General features: G+C 36.2%; 1 protein-coding gene across 4 annotated transcripts in view; it reads right to left on the reverse strand.

Annotated features, from left to right (window-relative positions):
* Positions 1-5892: 5892 nt before the first annotated feature.
* Positions 5893-26276, reverse strand: part of Cep44 (centrosomal protein 44) — a 21190-nt gene continuing 806 nt past the window's right edge. Inside the window, exons 1-10 of one of the 4 annotated variants that reach the window (XR_002817857.1) lie at positions 23023-23117; positions 22213-22346; positions 20168-20315; positions 18203-18349; positions 17705-17824; positions 15495-15668; positions 14498-14704; positions 12624-12696; positions 7717-8111; positions 5893-6874 (exon numbers count right to left, since the gene is read on the reverse strand). Coding sequence is in view for 2 of the 4 variants with exons in the window: in XM_004640226.2 (XP_004640283.2) it covers positions 6832-6874; positions 7717-7754; positions 7987-8111; positions 12624-12696; positions 14498-14704; positions 15495-15668; positions 17705-17824; positions 18203-18349; positions 20168-20315; positions 22213-22304 (1167 nt within the window). In the remaining 2 variants the exon portion in view is untranslated. Of the gene's footprint in view, positions 6875-7716; positions 8112-12623; positions 12697-14497; positions 14705-15494; positions 15669-17704; positions 17825-18202; positions 18350-20167; positions 20316-22212; positions 22347-23022; positions 23118-26276 lie in introns of those variants that run through there. The other 3 variants (XM_004640226.2, XR_002817856.1, XM_023700113.1) reach the window with 3 other exon arrangements.

Consider the following 26276-nt stretch of genomic DNA (forward strand, 5'->3'; position numbering starts at 1 on the left):
CAAGTCCACATCTTGTACAGCAATTAACCACTAAGAAGAATATATGCAGTGTATTATTTGTTGAAACTGTACTTCCGATTTGATTTGAAACTGTCTCAATGCTGTTTATCAATAAAACTTTGAAAAAAAAAAAGATTAATGGAAGTCAGTTCAGAAACAAATGTAAGTCCATTTCAGTTAAATAGTTTAAAGCACCAAAAAAAACAATTTATAAATCTAATGGTCATCTCGATAGCATATTTTCATATGTATATTGATCACTGTCTACTAAATATAATGTCTACTAAATTCCTATTGCATTTCATACATCTTCTATTCTATTTCTATTACTTTTAGATGTTCTTGGTATATCCTGAGTATTATTTTTTTCACTATTTAAACTTAAAATACTAGCAATAGATCGCATTGATGCTGTTTTATCCACATGAAGAGCTAGTCACCATGCGAGAAACCAGGATGCCTTTAGGTTTGGAGCTATTGAGACATTCCAAAGGCAGGACAGGCAACTGTGCATTAGCATGCACCCCCAAATTTCATGGGAAGGCATGCACGAGTGGCCAGCAGAGGCGGGGCAGTCCGGCCACTGCTGCATTTCCTGCACTCATCCTTAGCAGCTCTGTCGCCTTACCCTCGTGCCAATCCTCTTTCCCTTCAGGGCTGGAAATCGCACATGGCATAGTTTCAAGCTTTTCCTTTTTTCGTCCTTCTTCACGGTAATTTGGGACTCTGCCATGTTACGGTTGCCCTTCCTCGTCAGTTCTAAGTTCTCCTCCATGCTTAAACTATACAGTCTTCTGCAACCTGTGTGAAATAACGGTAGGACACTGAGATGATCGCTAAGTGATTTTCATGTTTGCACAGCTACTCTCACAGCCAATCTTTTAAGAAATTACCATTTTTTTAGACAGTAATTGAAGCATCTATTTTTTTTTTCAGAAGTTTGTTTTAATTGCAGCCACTGAAACCAACATAGAAGTTATTGCTCAGATAAATAAACCTAGTCTACAAGAAAAAAAAAAAAAAAAAAGTAGATAAAGCAACAAACAAAAATCCCAAAACTGAAAAACTTAAAATTCCCCAATGTGGTAACAGAGTAAACAAGAGAAAGATTCCTCAGTTGAGGATTTACTGGAACTTCTGGTGCCAGTTCTGAGCACCGAAACTGAGTTGGACTCCTATGCAGTAAATCCCAGACGGAGGTACAATTTTAATGCTGTACATGAAAAGGTGCAAGCTTCAATGCCTTCCAAATTGTTGGAAACCTCTGCAAAAAAAATCAGCATTTAAACCTCAACAACCACAAATAGCTCTTAAGGAAAAACATACAAAAAGTGTCAAAATTTTTTTTTCATCGTTTTTTCTTTTCTTCAAAGAGTTCTGGAAAAATGATCCCATAAGGAATAGAAACAGCACCGTGCACAGGCTGGCTTGATACCAGTCCTGTAGCTTTGCTGAGATTTGAGGAAATCATCTTGGTTGGAGTCCTGAATTACACTAAGTGGGGTGTTTGTTTTGTACTTTCTGCTTGGTGCGTCCTTCCCACTGCAGCGCACGCAGATGTAGTCTTCTTTCTCTGCCATCTCTGGAGAAACACCAACACAGACCTGATGAAACCACTGACTGCAGCTGCCATCACACTAGACCCAGGCCACCTCATCTCCTGGCTGCAGGTAGCTCACAGCTGGGCACGCGGCATCTTCGTCCCCTGAGTCCTGCTTGGAGTAGGACGTGTCTGAGGGCAGGGAATGGGTCTCGGCAGAGCGGACTAACTCATAGCTACGCTCCCTCTCTAACTTGAAACTGTTCATGTCCTTGGGGTGGCTCAGGCTTATTTTCTTCTTTTTGAGGGTCCGCATTTTCTTGACTCGATCCCTCCGCTCACTGGAGAGGCCTTCTCTGTCCGGGCGTCTCTTCAGTTTCCTCTCAAGACTGTTGACTCCATCACGCTTTCCCCAGCAACAAAACACCTAATTTTAATATTGAATTAATTCCTTTCATATGGTTTGTGCAGTGTTTTAAAAACTTTTTCTCACCCCAGTGTTATAATCTCCTTTGCCAGTGCATCTTCAATTTTATTATCCATATAATTATCTGAAGACATTTAGCCTGCAGGTGTTGATATTGCTGTTCAGACTTTACTTTCATCTACTTTGTTCTCATTTTTGTCTTTAATCTATCTGAAAATGGTTTACACATCAAATAACACATACATAAGAAGCCTGGTAATTTTAGAATTATTTACAGAGTAATCCAACTTTTGCCTACTAATCAATAATGCAGTATTTGTTATACATCATTTTCTAGTGTTTGGGAGCTACTTTTCATTTAGTTTTATACAACATTACTACAATTTTAGAGTTTTGCTATTTAAATCTCTATAGAACAAATCCCTTAACTCTTGCTTTTCTTTACCTTCTTAAAATTGTCTTCTGGATCTCTTTCAATTAATCTGTATAATATTAAATTCTAAGGAAAATGTTTAGGCTGGTTGGAATTAATTGCACTGAAATTACAAGTTATGTGAACTAAACATCTTTATCAACTCATCCACATATAAAGATGGTATGTCACTCCACTTACTTAGTTTTTACCTATAATGTTCTATAATGTTGCCAAACATCTTCTATTATATTTGTTGCTAGCTACTGTTTCTTTTATTTAAGGTTAATTTTCATCATGGTTCCTATATAGAAATAAAATTGATTTTTACACACTGATCTACTATCTAAAAAGATCTGCCAAAATTCCATTAAATCCAATCAGTGATGTATGGCTTATTTCTTCTGTTTTTTCTCTGAAAACTAGAAATTTTAAAAGAAAGATGCCATGCACGGTGACACACCTGGTAATTTCATCACTGTAGGAAGTCTAGTCATGAGGATCGCCAGTTTCAGCCCAGCTTGAGCAATTCAGGGACTAGCAAGAATGAGCTTCTCTCAAACAAAACAAGATGAAACACAAAACAAAACAGAATAACTCAGTACCACAGCCTGGAGTTCAATAATGGTACAACAAATGAATGAATGAATAAAGCGAAGAGGAGCCAATAACAGAAAACAGATTCCATAAAGGAACATAAAGACAGACTTTTCATCAAAACAATGCAGAGGACAGCAGATATTCATCTTTAAATTGATGAAACACTGAAGTCTATTCTTCTAAAACTGAATACTTAGCAAAAATATGCTTTGAAAGTGAAAGTGAAATATAGATTCACCACCAGTAAACTATCATTATAAGGCAAGTTAAAGGAGCCTCAACAGGTAAAGGAATACTGGAAGGAAATGGGAATCCGTAGGAGCAAGCGTTAGGTACTTTTCTAAAGATTGCACACGGACTCCTGACGGCAACACTGATGACAATGTTCTGCGGAGTCCGCCACCCATGTAGGAGTAAGTGCTGGACCAGGAAAAGCTGAGCAGAGCAAGCAAGCATAAGGTAAGTTTCTTAAATTAAACTGAAGCTTGTAACAAGTTACTGATGTGTCCTGAGAGAGGGCGCATGTACATGCATGTGTATCCACACAGGTGTATCTGCTAAGTCAATGAAAGTAATAAAAAGTTTTAAGAAATACTCAAACTGAGGCAAAATAATGCAGAAAAAAGGTAGTAAGAGGAGAGTTATGAAGAAAAGGAAAAAATAAAACAAAATGTGACAGGTTTAAATCCAAAATCAAACTGAATGTAAATGATCCAAACACTCCAAAGTTTTGGAGCTGGTAAAAGAACAAAATCAATACACTACTGTCGGGAAAACCATTTTAAATACACAGATACAGATATATTGACATGGCAAGTACTGTAACATCTTTCTAAAGAAAACTGGCACTGCTATTTTAGTATCAGTAGATTACAAGTGAGAATACTACGAGATAGAGGCTGAATTAATGAGTCCATTATCAGCAAAGACAGTCCTAAATGCTTTATGCTCATCGCAGGAGAGCTTGGTTCTAAATTTTAAAATGTGGAGTTAAATATTTTGCATTTAAGAAAAAATACTAAATTTCAAAAATTTTATTAGTGAGCCAGGAGTAGTGGCGAGTATGCCTACAGGCCAAGCAATTGGGAATCTATGGCAGGAAGGTCAGCTGAGCCTACAAGTTCAAGGCCAATCTGGGCAACGTAGTGAGACCCTGTCTCAAAACATTTTTAAAAAATTCATTAATGATTTAATGGACTTTAAACATATATATATATATATATATATATATAATAAACATATATAGATGCATAATTATATAATGTATAAATATATAAAATACATTATATAATTATGTAATATATTTGTAATGTAATAATACATCAATTGTATATACATATATAATATATATATTTCTATAGGTCCTTTTCCTACAAGTATTAGAACTATAAATCACAAAATTTACCATATTTTCCCCAATAAAAACAAATCTATGTTTTTAGTGTTGCTACTACTGTCAGTAATGTAGGTCCCTAGCTTTTGTTCTTTAAAATAGCTCAAGAAACCTGTCATTTTTACTTGAAATACTGAAGCTCAGGTGACACAGCAATTAAGTTTTAATTTTGTAGTTTCATACCACCTCCACCACTTCACCCTCTCTGTATCCTTCAGCTTCAAAGACAAACCTGGGGATTATTAAATGTAAAAACTAGAGCTATAATGTCATTTGAGCTCAAAACAGTGTTGTCTGTAAACCTGACAAGGTCCTTTTATGTTTTCACGTTTCCCCAAGTGCTAGTCAATTATATAAAGCTGTAATGAGTGTCATGGAACATAGCTCTAAAGTCTTTAAGTTTTATTTTGTAAGGAGTGTATTACATGTTAAAACACATTAAAGTGGGGGAGTACAAGTATCACAGAACTACTTCATCCAATAGTGTAACAGCTCCTAGCTTCGCTTCTGCTGCATGCAGTGTTTTTGAGCCCTTCCTGAGCAGTTACCTGATGCATTCCCCAGTCTTCCTACATCAGCTCTGTTCATGGACCCAGATCTACTCAGGGCACGGGGCGGACGTGGCAGCACCAGCTGGGGTGCTCTGCTGGCGACAGCTTTTTATCCAGCTTACAGAAGAGTTAAGGGGACACAATTAGTGACAATTCCAATTAAGTGAGGGTTAATTATGGAGCTGCAGACAGCTCCAGGTCCACCTCAGCTTACTTTCTCAAGAATCTCAAGTTAAGCAAAAGGACCTAGTTTATTGTTAGAAATTACCAAATTTCCTAAGAGAGGAAACTTTTTCTACGGTTTCTAAAAAAAAAAGTAATAAATAATTTGGTAACTGCTTCAATGAAGTCAATTTGCTTTACTTTTCAAAGTATTATATTGTTAAAACAGTATAGAGAAATTCCTTCTAAGTGTAAACATACTGTATTATTATGAACTGATTTTACTGCTTGTCTAAATTGGAAAAGCTGGGAAAATGTTTCTTTGTAAAACTGGAAATGAGTTTTTTCAGTCAAAATAAGATACTGTTTTGAGAACCATTTTTAAAATAAAAGAATATTGGTGCATCAACCACAAGGTGGTGCTATAATTCCATACTGGTACTGATGTTTTACACATTAAAAGACGATAGTGCTTCTCTCTAGATGTTCATAAATGTACCTCTTAGAAAAGTACCCTGAGCCAGGGCGATGGCTGAGTAGAATAAGCGCTTGCCTGGCAAGAGCAGGGTCCTGAGTTCAATCCCTGGTACTGAAAAAAAAAAAAAAAAGAAAAGAAAGAAAAAGGAAAAAAAAAAAAGAAATGTACCTTAAAATAAATCTCAGAAAAGTAAATCTAATTGGATTCATTACATACATAATTAAAAGTTTATCAAATTCAAGGTCATATGCTTTACATTAATGTAAAAGTTCAGTTTTAAATTACTAAACATTTATCAGAACACTAACAACACTTTCTCAAGTCTTTATATCTTAAATATTTTATATTTGAAATACTAGAATATAGAAACAGATGAAATAAAATATAACCCAATGATCAATATAAGAAAGACAAGTGCTTTCTCCTCACAGTAATAATCAATTCTCTTGATTCCCCATGATTGTATTTTTATTTACAAAGTGAGAAAAAGATGTTTATATAAAAAATTTTATGTGAATTTGTCTCTTTATTTACTTTCTTCTAAGGCTTTTTCGCTCCAGAACTCTTCACCATTTGCTGTCACTAAAACAGAAAGGAAAGCCTCACTGCGCATCCTCTAGCACCGGCTGCCACCAGCTGTGTCGGCGCTCCTGCTCTTAAAAGCCCGAGAGCACGAAGTGACTCCATCTGCGTGTCAGTGAGCGGCGGGCCCGTTTCACTGCAAAAGGAGAATTTCATCCTTACTTTCTCAATGTTAATATTACCACTTTTTGAGCATGAAATAGCTGTGTTTTTGTTTTATTTGTCAATGAGCACTTCTGACTTTTCACTGCAACGTACTCGTCAGCACAGATGGCAAGACCATGCGCCTGAGCCCCTGGGGTACGATCTGAGGCCCCAGCTGGAACGCTTCCAACAGGATGTAAACTATGATCCCCAAGCCTGTACTTTAAAAAACATATTACTTAGCACAGTGCCAACAAATGTCAACACAAAAATACAGTGCTTGCTGTAATGACTTCATTCTGTAAAAGCAATGGACTAGAACGTAAGTTTTTCCTAAGAAAAATGAGAGTAAACCAGTATAAGAATAGCTCAAAAATACTAAAGTATTTATTCAATAATGAATAGAAAAGCTCACATACCAAATGGATACAAATTCTTAATAAAAATATTACAGTACATTAAAATTATATAGAAAGTTCTTAAAATATACAACATGTACAGTAGCCAAAGTTCTACAGAAGCTCATGCAGAAAATTCTATAATTAGTAACTTGGGCATTTTAATAACTCTGCAGTTTCTTCAAACCTGCAATAGAATAAACAAATGATGTGTAAGTAAAATAAATAATAATGAAGAACAGGATATAAGTTGCTAAACTTATGCTTTTGCATCTAAAGTAAGTCTGAGTTTTTCATATTGTTAGCTATAGGTACTAAAGTACTGATAAATTTTATACTAGGGCCAAAGGAGAAAAAAACTAAATTCTTGGTGCTTAAATTATTTTAACACTGTTTTCAGAAAAATGTAGTTTCGAAAGTTATTTGGTTACATAATATTGTTTTTAAAAAAATTTACACAATATTCTAAGTTCATTTTATATTTTTTTGAACTAGTCTTTATAAATCAGATGTAATGTCATTTACTAAACATAAATTACTAAACATTTATCAGAACACTAAAAACACTTTCTCAAGTCTTTATATCTTAAATATTTTATATTTGAAATACTGTAATACAGACATTTACTATGCAATGACATTTTAGTATTACTTTATAATACCTTATTAGTGATACTTTAAAAATGTCTCCAAACTGCTCTTCTCCATATGTTTATCATTCTGCTTAATCAGTTATCAAAAAAAGATAACACTTCATTAACTACTAACCAAAACTACCTTTGCATTCTTTAATCCAGTTAATTCTATTAACACTGTCATACATCGCTTGTTGGAAACCAAAACAATGACTCATCTCACAAACACATAACTGTATGTGGATTTATGATCCACTGGAGTCTTCAAGGAAATTCCACACCTGACTGAGAGACCTTTAAGGCTTGAAACACATATGCACATTCTACATATACTGAAATCCAATACAATTCCTTAGAGAGAAATGAATTTCTGTTGCCCCTTTCTGTTACTTACATTTTTTTCATCCTTTCCATTTTCTGGATTGTTGTTTCCTTTAATTTAAAAAGCAACAAATTTAGGTGATTTCTTAAAGTAACTCATCCTCAAAAATGGACCATGAACATGTAAAACAGTCTGAAATATTTCATTAAGTGCTATTTGCTCATAATTTCTGAGATTAAGACTTACAGCTTTGCCATTATCATTGCTAATAATATATGACTAACATCAATGTTTTCTTAACCTCTGAAAGAAATCATCTAGGCAGGTGTCAGTTTTTCTTACCTCTGAGACATCGTTCAAACCACAGTAAGTAATAGTTGAGGCTCTGGGAGTTGAATTTGTCGACTCTGTACTATAGCCAGAGGACGGAGGGACATGTGCTAGACTCTCCTCTTTGACTTTTCCATCTGTGAAGGTGGAATTAAGTTTGAAGTTATCTTTTCCTTTCACTGTGGTGCCAAATATCTAAAAATTTTATTATAGATGGAAGAGGAATAAACATTTTAACCTAAAATAGCTACTGTTACAAATCAAAAAATGAATTTTTTGGTATTCTTTCGAGAGAGTAGCTGTCTGCATGTAGAGATGCATATGCTAAACAGTTGCTCATAGAAACTGCAAAAGGCAGCCAGGTTTGGTGGAGCCCGACTGTACTGCACTAACCAGGAGGCTGAAGCAGAGGAGAGGAGAGCTCCACCACACATCTGACAGGGTCTGCAGGCTTACTACTCAAGCTGGAGACACTGGAAACCCAGGTGTTTTGCCCGCTTTCCTCATCATCTACGTTCCTTGTAGAATGGCTGCTGCTTATTTATTAGCATGAATTTGCACAGAATTGCCAAACTAATCCAGGCTCCAGGTAAAGTGACTGACTTGTCCTCAATGTCCAAATTCTAAATTTTAAGGGAGAATGCAAGTTGGCTTTTGGAATTAATTATTTGCTGGTTTGGGGGCCTACTCATTACCCAAGTAGTCGAGCATAGGGGTCAAGATCACAGTTCTGCAGATGGGCTAGGTCCAGACTGTTTTGCAGGACGTATAGGCAATGGGTAATTTTAAGGAACAATCTGAAACTGAGAAGTAACTATTATCTGCTATGCCCTGAATCTTTTATGATTTTGTGAGAACAGACAAGTGTCCTCTGCAATTTAAGCAGAGAAGAGGAAGGGAGGAAGGAGTCAAAGCAGTCAAGACAGACAGAACAAATGGCCAAGGGATGGCTCTCCTGGGCCCATGTTGGGGCCTAGACTTTGAGCTATCTATCCTCATTCAGGGATGTGTCTCACGGTACAAGAAAGCCAGCATTATGTAAGCTGGCAGATTATTCAGAGAGACAGCCCCGTAGGGGGTTCAGGAGGGGTACAGTACAGAACACACAGAGCAGCAGCCACATGGTTAATACCCAGATCAGTTGAATGAGTTTGGTCTTATTTAAAAATCAAGGGTTTTTTAGCCATGTCACAGAGGTCATCAAAAGAACTGGTAAGCAACATCAGGTTAGAAAGAAAAGGGAAGACAAATCATTCCCGACACAGGCTTCAGGAGCAAGCTGTCTGAGAGCTTCAGTGGTGAATGCTAAGAGATTCCTGTGAAGAAAAGAAATCTAAGGTTTGGGATGTCAGATGTAGCCAGCTGTTCTTACATAAGTATTAATCTTTTACCACCAACATGGGTGATTATACCTTTTACCAATAATGGAACAGTTGAGTGTTTCACTGTTCAATAATTTGTAAGGCAGTATTACCAAGTCAGAGATCCCTGTGTATAGACAAAGATTTTTTTGATATTCGTTATTATTTCATAATTTACTAGATTCCAAACTGAATTCATTATTTTTCCCAAATCTCCTACTCCTGGATTCCTTAAGAGTAACAGCCACCCAAATACATAAGCCATACAAATAGCTAGTCCTGACTTTTCCATTCTTCCACCTCTCCTATCAGTAACCAAAGCCTTCCAATTTTGATATCCAAATATCTCCCCAGCATGATAGCCAGCGAGATAGCTCAGTAGCCTAAGTGCCTGCTTGGCAAATGCAAGGTCCTGAGTTTAATCCCCGGTACTACAAAAAAAGAAGAAGAAGAAGAAGAAAAAAAAAAAAAAAAACCCACAAATATCTCCCCACTAAATTACCTGCTTGCTATCATCATGACTGGTGCCTTAGTATCAACTCTCATCTGAGACTACGTGAGTGCTGATAACAACCTTTCTATGGCTTTGGGGTAAAGTCTATGATTCGGTCTTTCTACTCTTCCACTTCCTCCATGTGCCCGTTAATCTTGCTTCCAATCCCAATGGAACAAATCACATTCTTGTTTTTAGAGCCATGTTTTGGTTAATCATATATTCTTTTCTTCTGAAGAGAAACAGGAATAAAATGAAGTACACAGAACAAAACACAGCTCTGACAGTTGGTAGCCTGTCTGGCAATTAACCTGAGTTACTAGTTCCCTCATGAATATAAATAATGTCACAGCAAAAGCAATATTATATGAGGTTATAAAACAGAAAAATATAAAACGTGGCAGGTGTGAAGAGACAAAACAACCATGCTATGTAACCCCCAAAATGACCAGTTACGGCTCTCTCTCCACTAACTAGAGTGCTTGTTTTCCACTGAAAACTACACGTCCACTTCATTCTTGTCATCAGTCTTTAAACTGTCTAACAGCACCAAAATCAGCATATTGAAAATTCCTTTAAATCCTCTCCAAAATCACCCCACTGAGGTACAGTCCTGAAAATGCTCTCCTACCACACTCTTAAGTGAGACACTGAAGTGCCTTACTGAAGAACACTATTCTTTTGATAAAGGAAATCAAACCTGGAACCTCACTAAAATCATCCTCAATTGAACACAAGTCTAAGACTAGGGAGACAAATTACTGCAGTGTGCATTCAACTGAAATCAACCCTCTACCTACTACTACTCTCGTGAAAGTTAAGCTTGATTCATTTGTAGGAAAATAGTTGCACTGTGAGACTATACCATTAAGTGAACGAAAACAGACAAGCTTAAATATAGCATGGTTTCTCTTGTATGAGAAAACCAATATACAGAGTGCAAAATAAAGAGACAATAAGAAAAAAAAGAGGAAAAAAAACCAAAAAACAAAAAACTACTCCAACATGGCCCACGTAACTATAAGTGTACCTTCAGGTAGTAAAATTATCTGGTGCATTTCATATGTTTCCTGGCTATTAATCTGTGCTTTCTGGCTATTAATCTGTGCTTATCAGAATTAACCTGAAAAAGACTTACAAATCTGATTAAAGCAAGAAACAAAAAAGAAAAAATTTAATATGGGGGTGGCGAGGAAATGGAAAAAATTGAGATGTGTTATATACAAGTACCAATTCCCACAATAAATATCATCACTATATACTGTAGAAATGTACTAATAATTTTTTAAATTTAAATGTTTTGAAAAAAGAAAAAAGAAAAGAAATCCAACCTCCTGCTCCCAAGTAGCAGCATGTGTACAGCATAACGTGTAAGGCTTTACCAACTTGACCCTCTGATTTATCTGGGCTAGATGACCACCTGTGACATCAGCCACTCACCTTACTGACAACCTACAGTGCTCTATCTTACTACTCAGTACACTGGCTTGCACCTGGCCACGTGTATTATACACAGGAGAAGGTATACTATGTTCCACAGTAATTTTATTATTAAAGAAATAAGCTCACTGCAAAATTGAGCTTGATAAGCCAATGTTTCATAAATAGCAGATTCAATGTTCTTTCAATAACACTTAGGCTATAGTATATTAGAGACAGAAGTTATTTCCTATCTGCTAGACAGACTAATAATTTTGCTCTCAGGAAACTAGTTAGGGTTTAATATTTGTGGAAGAGATGCATAAATGATCAATGGAAAAAAGCCAAATATGGTATTGGTAGTCTGTAATAAGCTTAATACCTAAAGTAGCATCACCAATGATTGAATTTAATAGACAAATCACTTAAATTGCTCTGTGTATAATGATTTTGGCATGAGCACCAAGTATGTAGCTCTTAAGAAAAAATTTCAGAGTCAGCGGTCTCAGTTTAAAGCTATCCACCAATCAATAGCAATGTGACTTATGGCTCAGTTAATCTCACTGCACCTCACTTCCTCTACTCTAAAATACAGACAATAACAGGAATCACCCTGGTTATTTTGAGAATTAAATAAATTATCTAATAATCACAACAATGCCAGCATATACTACTACAATGTATTATTATTGTTATTATATGTACTTTAAAGACTTGATGATAAAAAAAATAAAGACCTGATGCTGAGAACACCTATGAATATTACAATGTAACTTCATGAATTCTCCATTGTACAGCGTATTTCTATAAATATGCATTAATCATAGATATAGAGAAATTTAGACCTTAGTCTTTTAAAAGACTAGGAGAAACAAAAGAACGAAAGCTGCTGCTGAAAACCAGAGACCCTGTTGCTCCGCCACACTGAAAACGTCACTGTGAAGCTGGTGACAGCAAAGCCCACCAGTGAGCTCCCAAGTGCAAGAGATTTGTGATACTTCACAACTTACTAAAAACTCATCTCTCAGGCATGTCATTCACACATAAGAATGCTACTACTTAAGTTTCAAATTAGAAATTCTAGATGTTTATTTTTGTTTTAAAATATTTTATTATGCTGGCATGATTAAAAGACCCAAATATCGTTTGCAGCTTCGAACAATGAAGTTTCTTTGTCTGTGCTCCACAAGGTATGTGGTTTATTAAGCAATATTTGGCTTTAGAAGCCTACAGGTTTATTTCTTTGTTCCCAAAAGATTTGAAATTTCTTTTAAAAACTGAGGCTTGAGAATAATACAATCACCAAGTATCCCTCAATATTCCTTTTCTGAACTCTCTGTAGTGTAGCACCAACACTAACATCATTAGAAACTTACCAAGAGTCACCAGATCTACGTCACTACTGGCAGCATAGTTGTCACTCACTACATTAAACTCCACATATTCATTCTGCAAAACAGTTAAATATTTAGAAAATGAATAGTGTTTTTATTTTATAATGTCAATCATAAAAATACAATGATGGAGGGCTAGCCAGACAGCTCAGCAGACTAAAGCGCCTGCTTAGGCAGAGCACAGCGGTCAGGGTTTGATCCCCGCCATGCTGTCCTGGTCCCGGCCTCTGGGGCATGCTGAGATGCCCAAAGAGACTGGGCGTGGTGGTGCACACCTGTGATCCCAGCATTTGGGAGGCTGAACACAGGAGAATCACTATGAGCTGGATCTATGTAGTGAGACCCTGTAGACCCTGTACCAAACACACACACACACACACACACACACACACACACACACACACACACAGAGGATGGTATAAGAAATAGTTATGTAACTTACTTATAAAGCAATACATAAGAATTCTTACATACAAGAAATAAATCTTTTAATAATACAAGCAGATAATAAGCTTTTTGAGCCTATCAACTTTACTCTAGGAAGAAAAAGACAGACCAGAAATTGAATTTTACGTAATAGGTAATAGAAACAAATTGCTCAGATTCAATAAAGCAACATAAATTTAGCAACTATTTCTGTGAAATTCGTATCCTGATTGTAATAAAAAAACCCTGTACTTTCAAATTTTCCTCTTCTACTTTTCCCGCAAATTAGAAAAACCATTCATGCTATTACAAGATATAAAATAACCTGAAAGTTTACATAAACAGAGCACATATATTCTTGCCTCATTTTAAGCACTTCAAGTACTATCATCAAGTAAAAGCTCAGACTGTCTTATTTGATGAAGAGAAAAACAACAGCCACAATAAGAATAAGAAAACAGGGCTGGTGAGATGGCTGTGGTCTAAAGCACCTACTTAGAACAAGCTTAGCAAAGCACAGGGACCACGGTTCAATCCCCCAGCACCACATGCCAGCCAGCCCCGCCCCCTGGTGGGCTGAGCTGGCCACACACACACACACACACACACACACACAAAAAAAAATAAAAAAAAAAAAAAAAAGAAAGAAAAGAAAACGATTATGTATATAGGACTTCAAACAATTTCCCTCTTCCTGTGAGCAACCTGAGCTGACCTGTGAAAATGGTTCATTACTCTCTGAACCTAGAAAACCCCACAAAATCATGCAAATTGAGAGGCTTAAATCTTCACGTTCACTTTAAGAACACGTGTGAAACTGCCCACACCCTCAAGATTATGCACATCCAAAGGCCACCAAGGTATCTGAAGGATGTCACATTAAAGAAGCAGTGTGTGCCATTCCTACATTACAATGGTGGAGCTGGTAGGTGTGCCCAGGCCAAACAGTGGGGCTGGATGCAGGGTTGGTAGCTCTAAAAGAGTGTTGCATTTTTGCTGCACATGCTTAAAAATGCAGAGTAATGCTGAACTTAAGGATTTAGATGTAAATTCTCTGGTTACTGAACATACCCAGGTGAACAAAGCACCCAAGATGTGCCGCCCTACTTATAGAGCTCATGGCTGGATCAATCCATACATGAGCTCCCCCTGCCACATTGAGATAATCCTTACTGAAAAGGAACAAATGATTCCTAAACCAGAGGAGGAAGGTGCATAGAAGAAAAAGATTTCTCAGAAGAAACAAGAAACAAAAACTTTTGGCACGGGAATAAATTAAGCATAAAATAAAAGTAAAAAAAAAAAAAAAAAAAAACCTCCTACTACCTGTGGGAAATGTTTGTTATATTTAGCTTCTCCAAAAGAATACATACATAATAAAAAGAATACTGTATCTAAGATATTCTATATATATCAAGGAAAGAAAATACCTTTTTAGACAAAAGCATTTCAGTTTCCAGAAGAGTGATCCGACTTAGAAGATTGGTCCAGGTCTTTTCATCTACTATCACTTTCCCTTTCATTGTCTCTTCCAAAGAGTCTAGCCTTTTCTCTATCCAAGTCAACTTACTAAGTTTTTCTTGACATTCGGCAAGCATAGTTCGCAGTGCAGTAATCTCAGGATTACTCTTTATATCCTACAGTAATTCAAAAGATTAGAGACAATAATATAGGAACTGAAGTTCCTCCAAAATCAATCAGTTTCTACTCTGGTATTCCTACAGTGAGAAGAGGCAGTACAGCCTGAGAATCAAGACAGCTACTACTAAGGGCAGGCTATGCGACACGAAAACTAGTTTGCCCATCATTTATAATTTGATGCCCCCATTTTCTCACTCAAAAAAAAAAAAAAAAAAGAAAGAAAGAAAAAAACAATAATAGTATCTACTTAAGATGTTTTTGAGTTAAACATAAGATGAATAGATGTCACAGAACGTAGATAAAGATGCTTTGGAAGAAACAACAGAGATTAGACACAGAGTGGGGTTTGTGACAATAAAGAGTAACAAATATGGTATTCTAGGAGACAGCAAAGGATAGCAGGAACTAAGAAAGGAAAATGACAGGGCAATGAAGGACCAAGATTTTCCATTTACTAATGAAGGAAATAAGTGGGGGAAAACCCTCACTACACAAAGTGGCAGGCAGCTGGCTCACTAGATTGTAAAGTCCTTGAAGCCACGTCCCAGGTCTCACCTTTCTTTGCAATACTCAACACATAGCCAAAATGCTAACCAGAAGAATCAAATCAAATAACATGTGTTAAATTAGAGCCAGTAAAACTTGTGAATTCTTAAGTAATAACACAGGTAATATGGCATGATTAATAATTTCAACAGAAATATTCCAGATTTTCAACGCTAAGTTAATCATAGACATCAAAGAAAAAAACACTGGCATCTTTTTAAAAAAGTCTAACATTCTTACTTCCTCCTCAGCTTTGGTTGTAGGGACCTGTAGTTCAGCAACCTTTATTTCAGAAGCCTGTAAGTCGGACACATCACATACTCCAGTGTCTTCTGTGACTGAGCTTTCAGTCTCTTCGTCAGCAAGGTTACCATCACTTTCATTATACAGGTGGCGGATCACCAGCGCTTTCTTCTGCAGAGACAAGTATGTAAGAAATGCTTTACTGGTTTTATTCCCATATTGTTTTAAATACACATACAATGATTAAAACAAAAAAAAGAGAGAGAATACCTAGCCTTCCTTTAAAGATTTCAACAAGTCTAAACTACCACAATTTACGTATATATCAGAGTGGTATGAAGTATTACTAGAGTACATGTGATGAAGAAATTATACTTTGGATTTTTAAAAACATTTTTGTATTCTGAAGTAATTAAAGATATCTGTGTTTTCCAAATAGTTCGGGAAAGTGGTCAAAATGAAAATGAAACAAGATTAGCAGTTTATAAATTGTTGAAACTAGATGATATAAATGTTTTAAATGTTCCACAATAAAAAGTTTTCACATCATGTACAAATAACCAAGAACCAGACATGTAAGATTCATCATGACTTCTTCCTATTAAGTCATAATGTATTAGATCTTCAACAAACCGTTCAGATTTCATAATGACAAAGGGAAGTCCTGATAAAAAGAACTAGGTCACACTATATATTTAAACAACAGGGCTCTTCTGCCTTCTTTTTTTTTTCTAAGAGTAACGTGAATATCTATTATAGAACTTAGTACATATGCCAAAACAGTTACGAACAACATTTAGTCTAAGGCTTTGGGAAGGAGACAATTTGCTGTAGTAAAACTGACTCAATTTTTATATAAAAACAGACATCTATTTGTGGACTATATCTTCTATAAATCTGAGGACTTTTAATATTTATTCAAATTTCTGATAATTAAAAATATTATGTAAATCCTTTAATTTTAATGGGAAGCAAAGAAAACTTGAAGATTGAAAACAGGTGTAATGTCTCGGAAGGCTGCGTTTTCTTTTTTAGAGCAGTTTCATTATTCTTCAGTCCCCATATTGAAATAAAAAATTGAAAAGAATATTGCTATATCAACCTGCATTTAATAATTTTCTACAGTGTACTTAGTACTGTGCTAAGCACAATGAAGATAAAACCAGTATAACTAAGAAAAATCCTTATTTATTTCTCCTTGAGGAGGATACACAATATGAATCATTTAACAGTTGGAAAATAAGATTATGTACAACTAATAAAAAGTTAGGCAACTTAGAGGTGCAAGCAGACGAGGAGTACAGGCAATCATGCAGACCTATGCCCCTTACAATTTCTTTTCTTAGTGACCTCATTACCTGGAGCAAAGCAATCACATTTTTAAACTTACTGGCACACGAACCTGGTCTTCGGGTCAGATTACACTTTAAAAAGGCCCAGGAGTGTGTTTATTGTTAAATCATTTAGAGTAGAGTCAGGCAGCAAGCATTCACTAGATTGTACTTCAGTTTTACATCCTTTAGCTAATTAGGCAGTGATTTTCATCTGGTATTCTACCCTTAAATCTCAAAGTTTTCTTCAAATGCAACTCAGCTGAAAGTACACGTACCATTAAAAAGCATTTTGACTTAAACCTCCCCTGGAGATGGAACACCTACATCTGTAAGTATATTGGATTAATTGTACCACACATGCACAGAGAATACAAAGGCAAAGAAGGTATCTATGAACAACAGGAAAATACTAAACATACTCCAAACTGCATTCCATATTTGCAAGTTATAAACCATTAGATAATTCATTCTCCTAGTTACAATTAAATCATTACTAAGGGTAGGTTTTTCATATGCTGTATTTTCATGTTTTAGGAAGTCCAGATACATAATTAAGAACAAATGCGGATCACTGTATACTGTAACTGTCTAAGTCATCAGTATTTTTTATTATTCTAGTATTTTACCAGAAAAATGAGGCAGAATTCAAACTACAATAAAAAGGTCAGTCAATTTTACATTTCTAGGCTTTCCTTGTAGCTTTAGGAATGTTTTCCAAAGACTAAATGGCACATGCTGATAAAAGTATTCCTGTAATGTGCCATCCTGGGCAGCTTTCTTACCAAGTGCCCAAAGAAGTGACTCTTACAGCTCAGATTTGTTAATCACATAACTCATAAATTACACAGCACACTTTCTTTGTAGTTTTTCTACCTTTCCTGAAGTCATACATCTGCCAGCAACATCAATGCCGACAGTTTCCACAGGTGTTTTCTCATTGCTTGATGAAGGTTCTGAGTGAGAAATGATTTTCTTTCTTAGTTGTAAAGAAGTCTAAAAATCAACAACAATGTGTTAAGACACAACAATTTTCTGTGAAAGCATAATAAAACTTAATTCCACTATCACCTAAATGCCCACTTCTGAAATATAACTGATAAATAATGAGACTCTAATGAAACTTTGTCTTTTAAAAAATCAGTGGCAAAAAAATGCATTACCTTTGAACTTACTACAAGCAGTTCCAAGTCACAGATGTGTAAAAACAACTGACTAGTATTTAAACATGAACTTTATAACTTTATTTTTTAAATACAACTTTGAATACTGAAGTAATTACATGAATAATTTACTTTTAGTGTACTAATTTCATATATCAAAATACTGGGCCATTTAGCATACACTAGCAGTAAAATCTACTCATAAAATTACCTTATCAACACCAGACAATTCCTTGTGCTTTTTCATCACACAATTCAAAACATCACAAGCAATTTCGATTTTCCATTCTGCAAACCCATGTTGCATAAACTGCTTTTTTGACAAAATTGGTTTATAATCAAATTGATCACGAAGAAGCTTCAAAGAGAAAGATCAATATAATGATTAGGAGCAGTTTCTTTCTATAATCTAAAGTGATAAATAGCCACCTGGTCAGGAAGAGCGATAGCTACCTTTGAGAAGGCAAGGTGGATCAAGCCATTAACTAAAGGTTACTAAAGAGGTTTATAGATCTGTGTGAGTCATGACCCAGTAGGAGAGGTATCCAGGTAGAAAACAGGTGGCTAGCCTGTGCCAGAGAGATGGCTGTCCAGAGATAGAAAAACACAGTCAATCATCAAAAAGTCAAATATTCTCAAAAGTACTAGAAAAATGTCTTAACTCATCAGAATACCAAACTAGATTCTAGAAACCTGTAGCTGTGTGTAGTTATTCTACTACTGTGTGACTCTTGGATAAGTCAGTAGGACTTTTGGGCTCAGTCTCTCATTTGGAAATGGACCAACAGTTTCCATAGTTCTACTATGCAGAACCCCAGAATTTCTTAGAAAGTCATATAATGTTCCATGAAACCTTTGGAATAAAAAAAAAAAAAAAAAAACCCGTACGATTAAACAGAAGATTAACAGAGCTATATATAAAAGGTCCTATTTCAAGAAATGCAATTCCACCTTCTGTTACAGATTAGTTGTGATAAATAGGATTTACTATAAAAACATTTAAGAAAACTACAGCATTTGAGCAAAAATTAACATCCAAATAGGTTGTTTTAAAGGGTCAAATAGATTAAAATTCAATACTCATATAAAAGAGGTAGATATAAGACCTGGTCTCAGATCTCAAAAAAATTATCACGAAGTTTGACTCCTTTTTTACAAATAATTAAATTAGCTCATAATTCCATGAACTACAACTTTAACTGAATACAGTTACATTTCTAACTTCTACCAGTGTACCAAATTTGACATAAAAAGGGCAAATGATAGCCACTGACAAATATATACCAGTTGTCACAACATAAGGGTAAAAACATTCACAGAGAAAACTTGAATTGCAACTTTAAAAAAAAAAAATCATTTATTTAGTACAGGGTCTTGCTATGCAGCTCAGATCACAGTGATCCTCCTGTCTCAGGCTCCCCAGGGCTGGGATTACAGGCGTGTGCTACCGTACCTGGTTTCAGCGGCTGGCACTGTACACCACAGTGGCACATGGTATAGGGGATCGAACCTGGGTCTCTGAGTTAGCCAGGCAGGTGCTTGGACCTCCAAGCTATTTCCCCAGTCCCTTGAATTGCTTCTTGATTTCAATATAGACTGTATTTTAATGATACAGACGCAATAATATGAAAACACTCTGGAGGGCCAGGGAGATATCTCAGTAGAGTAAGCACTTGCCTGGTAAGCGCAAGGGCCTGAGTTTAATTCCCAGTTCCACCAAAAAAAAGAAAAAAAGGAAAAATAGAAAAAGAAAACACTCTGTCAACAATACTTGTTGCACACAGAGTGATGTACCACATTAACATTTTGGTCAGTGACAGACCATACAGATACACAACAGTAGTCCTATAAGATTACTATGGAACTGAAAATGTTCTACTGCCTAGTATTGTATTGTACTTTTCCTATGTTTAGATACACAATTGTGTTATTGCAATTACCTACACTATTCAGCACCACAACACATATTTGTAGCCTAAGAGCAGTAAGTATAGCATACCATATAGCCTTGGTGTGGAAGTAAACTACACTATATCACCTACTGACACACTCCGCAGAATATATGCCCACTGTGAAGTGACCTATAGCTGTATTTAAGGTATTATCAAGACGATATTTTCTAAAAAATCATTCAACAACGTCTAAAAATAAGTATTGCTTCATAAGTTCAAAATACCTTATAGACAGTATCTGTGAAGCGCAGGTCATTCTTCGCTATGAGCTCGACATTGCATTCCATGAGATGCTCTGTCACATAGGGAGAGTATGAGGTCAGAGAATAGCTGATGATGGGCAGCGTGGCTGCTGTGTCTCCCTTTATCAGACTGTTAGGGAAAAAAGTGGACTTCGAATGCACACAATTCTTAAAGTTATAAATCAAGGAAGTATTAAAAATTTCAACAACTTCACACTATGGCCACAATAGCTGAGTGATACATGACCCTCCAGATTCATCTCCAGCTCCACGTTACTCTAGGACTACCACATAGTACTATTACCCACCTGTTGGCATGCTCACAAACCTACTGTAGTACTGCTCTGTAGTACCAACAGCCCATTTACTATACTTACTGCCTAGCTGTTCACAAGAATACCACGGCTTTACTAACAATTATGCTATCTATCTAAATAGATCTTATAAATAGCTTGTTAGGAAACAATCTAAAAAAAGTGCTCTTGGGTCAGTAACAAAAATGTTCAGACACTACACAGAAAAGAGGAAAATGCTGGTTTATTCATCTAAAATGTATTTTAAAATGCTGATGTATAAAGTGATGACAGGAAAATTTGTCTATTTGACCTGGTCAAGTCCTCACAATTCTGGATCGTCAAGATTTTCCTGGTTTGAAGTACCAAGATAGTTGGTACAAGCAGGGTCCCGGTAGTGCAGGCCTATTATCCCAGCACTCTGGGAGGCTGAAGCAAGGGGATCACAAAGTTGGGCCCTGCCTGGCAATGTAATGAGACCCTGTTTCAAAAAGTAAAAACGGGCTGGGGATGTGGCTCTGTACAATGATCCTAGGTTCAATCGCCAGAACTATAAACACACGGATACACTCACACACACGATAAAACCAAAATGATGACTGGCACATACTATGATTATATTTGTTTCTTACATATAATATCGTAAAAACAGTAACTTGACTCTTAATTCTCCTCATTACCCTTTCCTCCATAGCCTTCTCTGGGGCTAGTTCTCCCAGTGTATAATTATAAGGTTTACTGTTTTACATAAAGTCCATTATTCAAGGTCTCTCCAGAGTAGCTGCAATGACCAAGTTTTCCTCCATACTCAAGTAGATGCCTACCCTGGATTCTCTCCATACTCGTCCATTCATTCTGTCTCTTATGAGGCTCAGTTCCTGATGTGGAGACCCAACAATGAACAAGAGAAGTCCTAGACCTCAGCTAATGGCAGACTATTACTAAATCAATCATTCATGACAGTTAAGAGTATGTGCTATAAATAACTAGGGATATTAAAAAAATAAAGAAACGCATAAAGCCAGGGACAGTGATACCTGCTTACAATCCCAGTATTTGGGAGGCTGAAGCAGGAGGATTAGGAGTTTAAGACCAGCCAGGGGTACACAGTGAATCTGAGGACTGGTTAGGTACCTGCAGGACTATGTCTAAAAAATAAAAAAAAAAAAAAAACCTCTGAAATAAACTGTGCTATATTATATAAACATAAAGGAAAAGCACATGTTGCTATACTCTATAAAAAATTAATCAGGAATTTTGGTACAGGTTGCCATAGGAAATCTTACTAACCAGAATTGTCTCTATCAAAAAGAACATAGTTTGAAAGCATAAAATCTATGCTCCATAAATGAATAAAGACTGAAAAGAAATGGTAGCAATCTCTGATTATAGATTTATTTAATAAGAAATAGCATCCAGTGAATATAACAGTAAGCTATATAAGTAATAAAATCAATTACACATCCATAGATTTAAAATTATAGAGGTAATACATTACACTGACATATATTGTGCTTATAAACATATCTTAAACGTCATGGCTTGGAATTTTTCATAAATTCATACCTATAAATAACTTTCTGAATTGTTTTCCAAAACATTTTAACCATTTCAGAGTAAATTTTAATAAGACAGAGACAAAAAAATCATTTTCTTTAAGTGTTCCTCTCATGTCATACAGTATCCCAAATTTTTAGCAAAATGAAAACAACTAAGTTGGCTATTATAGCTTACCCAACATAATCCACCTCTTTAGGATAATTTAACAGGCGAAGTACTTGCTCTAGTTTCCGTAAGCTTCTTTTTAAGTCACCTGTTGCCATCATTTCACATTAGACTCAGCTCCAACTCTTAAAATAATTTTTCACCTAAAAATAAAAATCCATGAATCACTGGTTAAATCTGTGTATGCTTTGAAGCTTCTCTATTCTATTTTATACATACTGCAGGTGGCCACTTACCATATTTTATCTAATCCTAGTTATATTTCTAACTTATTCTTTTCCCTACTGGTCAAGTACTCATTGCTTATAATCTATGTATTAGAAATTCCTGAATATAAAATAAGCTTCTGCTGTACCCATCAACATTTTTCTTTACAAAAGGTAAGTTTGCCTTAGGTTTATGTTATAATTCAAGACCTTTTTCAACACATTTAAATTAGAAAAATAAAGTGTTATTTGGAAAGACATCTAAAGTTGAAATAACCTTGATTAATGGCTATTTTGGATGCCTATGGAAGCTACATAATACTATCAGTAAAAATTAGAAACAAAGAAATTCAGCACAAAAAATAGTCATTATTCCCAGGGCTCTGACTTTAAATAGATGCCAACCAGATAACTTTTATAGAGTAAAAATGAATGAGTTTTTAAAAAAGTTTTAAGCTTCACCAATAATTCATCCAGCTAAGCTACTATTACCGCACTTCCTTGGTAAGAGTTTTACAGTCTGAGGAAATAGAACAGAAGAGGTATCGAGTTTGAAAACAGCAGACAAGGCAAATATGGAACAAGGAAATAAAAATATAGTTTCTTCTTATACCTCTGTTGTACAAAACTGCTCGATTATATCCTCTATGGCAGCAGATTGTCCAGTTCTGCTCTAGGCAACACAGATAAGCCTAGGGGATTGAAGGGAAGCGGACACTGAGGAAGACGCCAAAGAAAAGGTCGGTGTCTGATCTAACATGCTCACAGGAAGGCGCAAGCCAGGCACCAACCACTGCCACACACCTCTGTCTGGGGAGCCAGGCTCAACTGAACACTCGCACAAAGATGGGCACTATGAGGGGCCAGGGAGATGGCTCAGTGGAATAAGCGCTTCCCTGGCAAGCACAAGGGTCTGAGTTCAATCCCCGGTTCCACCAAAAAAAAAAAAAAAAAAGGATGGGCACTATGAAAATAAAGTTTTCAGGATGTGAGGAGAGATCACTAGAGAAGAGACAGTTGGTGAGTACAGAGTCAGTGTATGAAAGAAAAGAAAATTTCAAAGTGAAAATCACCCAGACTGCTCCAGGAATGTTGTGGGTCATGTCCTGATAAACCCATTGCATGAAATGCTGTATTTGGGGGGAGGGGCTGGAAAGCGACAAGCTGATTCTAAAAGGCTTGTAAAAGCTAACGGTTAACTATCAAAATCTTGAAAATCAAGTTGGAGACTTAAATTTTATATTGTGTATGAAGACTTTTTTATAAAATTAAATTTGGAATTAGTGAAAAGATGTACAGAGCAGTGAAAGAAACAAAGTCCAGAAACAATCAGTGCACATGGGACCGGAGATCAGGGCTTGGCCAAGCTGGCTGGGGCGTCAGGTGTGACCTGGCAATTACAAAAGCCCAGGACACGTGCACAGAATGGTTCTCAAAGCCCCAGATGTGTGCTGCTCTTGTGAACTTGAACAGGTTTTCCATAGGATGACCTAAGCATGACCAGCCCAGGGACTAGGTAACACAAAAAGGACAGTTCCCATTGAGTGCTACCGTGTTCGCCTGCACAGTAACCACCCTCACAGTGGAGGGTATATTCACTTGGCGCAGACTTGCTCCGCAGAGCCCTCTTCCTACCTTTAATAAAGCTTTGCTACCATTTGTGCTTGTCTTGACTAATTCTTAGCTCAGGACAGAAAGAGCCTAGAGCCCATCTCTATTAGGAGACTGCCACACCGCTAAATCTCGAACACACAGACTGACAACAGGTGTACGTCAAAGATGACACTAAGTAGCAGTAAAAAAGGGACAGTCTTTCCCAATAAATGGTGAGTTGCTGAGAACACTTTTAAATATGGACTTTTCAGTCACTATTTCTCAGCTAATTAATTACCATTTACATTTTTAGGCAGAAGGACTTTCAGGTATGATTGAATTGGAGATAGCTGAGGTGGGGAGGAAGTAATCCTGAAATCAAATTACACAAAGCACTGGCTGAGAAGATCAGCCTTATTTAATATCATTTAGAATGTCTGCAGTTAGTTGGGGACATGGAAGCAGGAAAAGATTTTCTAGACTAGTAGTGGCAGACACCTGGAATTCCAGTACTCTGGAAGGTTGAAGCAGGAGGATCACAAATTTGAGCCTAGCCTGAGTGACTTAGTGAGACCTTGACTCAAAAAAAAAAAAAAAAAGAAAGAAAGAAAGAAAAAAGAAAAGAAAAGAAAAATGTTTGGAGACATTTTTCAGTGAGAAGGCCTTGGGTTCAAACCTCAGTAGTGAAAAGAAAACTAATATTTCCTTACTAGCTTTTACTTTCCTGGGAAAGATGAAGTAGGAACTAATTTAGTTGTAACTGAAAAAACAAAACAAAAACCCTACACGGGTTTCACCACTGGGTAATGTTTGTAGGTTGGAGCTTGCTTTAGGTCCCTTGCCCACCTAATCTAACACAATCCTCCCCACAAGACATCCATTACCTCTAAGTGTATCTCTTCCCACAGGCTTCCCAAGGGCACATGGGGTCTTTCCAGTAAACGTAACTGTTCGTCTAACACTGCAACAACTTTCCATCTTCCCTTTTTCCAATGTCCTGGAACACATTATTTCTACCACTGGAAATGACATTTTGGAACACAAAGTATTTCTCTGGATCACATCATTTTCAGTAACAGCAGAATAATTTTAAGAAAAGTAAGATACCAAGATAGTTTAGTTCTGTAGGCGAAAAAGGTACTAGGAGACTAGCACAACTGAAAGGGTGAGCAAACGTGAGCACTACAGAAGAAGACTTATAGCTACTGCTGGTCATTTTCAAGACAGACCTTAGTGAAAAAAATATTGGAAAACTAACATTAAGATATTAAAAGTAGCCAATCTACACTTGTGCACATTCAACAGTAAGTCTAGATGAACAATAACTTGTTATTTTGAGCCAACTAATGACATTTTTACTTTATTATGCTTATCAAAGGAAATTAAAAGAAAATGGCACTATTCTGCTTACACTACATCCCACCGATTAATACTGCTACCAAGCTTTCTCCAGAATTCTGTCTACATCAGATCGCTCAAGTGAATTTATGGAAGACACTGTGAAAAGGTATACCGCAGCAGATTCAGATTCTAACCCACTTTAATCTCATGACAGCTGCAACTCTTGTTGCATAGGTCTTGCTTTACCTTGGTCTTAACCATCCAGCAGAAAAGTACAAAAATGAAATAGAAGAAGTAAAGTCATGGTGTTATGTTGAGCTGTAGGGGACTCAGGTCAACAATTTCTGACACTGCCAGTCAAATGGAAGGCTCAATACTGTTATGGACTACTGGACTCTTTTAGAATATTTTGCTGAGTTAACACACCTATAATATTCAAATAATGAAACTTAACCAAAAAAAAGGGGATACAGATGAATGTCCATTTTGTATCTGTGTATTCAAAGTGGTTAGGATAGATATACAGTTACAGTCTCATAATGAATAGAGGGATTTGTTGTAATAGTGTTTGTAAATAGGATATCATGTCTGTATCTTTTATAGCAAATAACCACTAGGAAGAGAGTATGCAATGTGTTAATTATTGAAACTGTCCTACCAATTTGATTTGAAACTGTCTCACTGCTATTTGTTTCTCAATAAAATTATGGGGAAAAAATCTCATGACAGAAGTCATATTTAAAATGATGACTGTCAATGGGATGTCACTGGATTCTGCGATTTCTGTCCAGCATAAAGCAACTACATTGACTGTAATTGTCATGGATGGCCAAGAGTTTGGCTGTTAACCCTCTATCTCACCAAAAAAAAAAAAAAAAAACTGTCAGAAACAGGGGAACCAAGATGAGTAAAAGTTAAATGTGAAATTTTTTT

Source organism: Octodon degus, unplaced genomic scaffold (assembly GCF_000260255.1).
Source record: "Octodon degus isolate 3935 unplaced genomic scaffold, OctDeg1.0 scaffold00121, whole genome shotgun sequence".
Lineage (NCBI taxonomy): Eukaryota > Metazoa > Chordata > Mammalia > Rodentia > Octodontidae > Octodon > Octodon degus.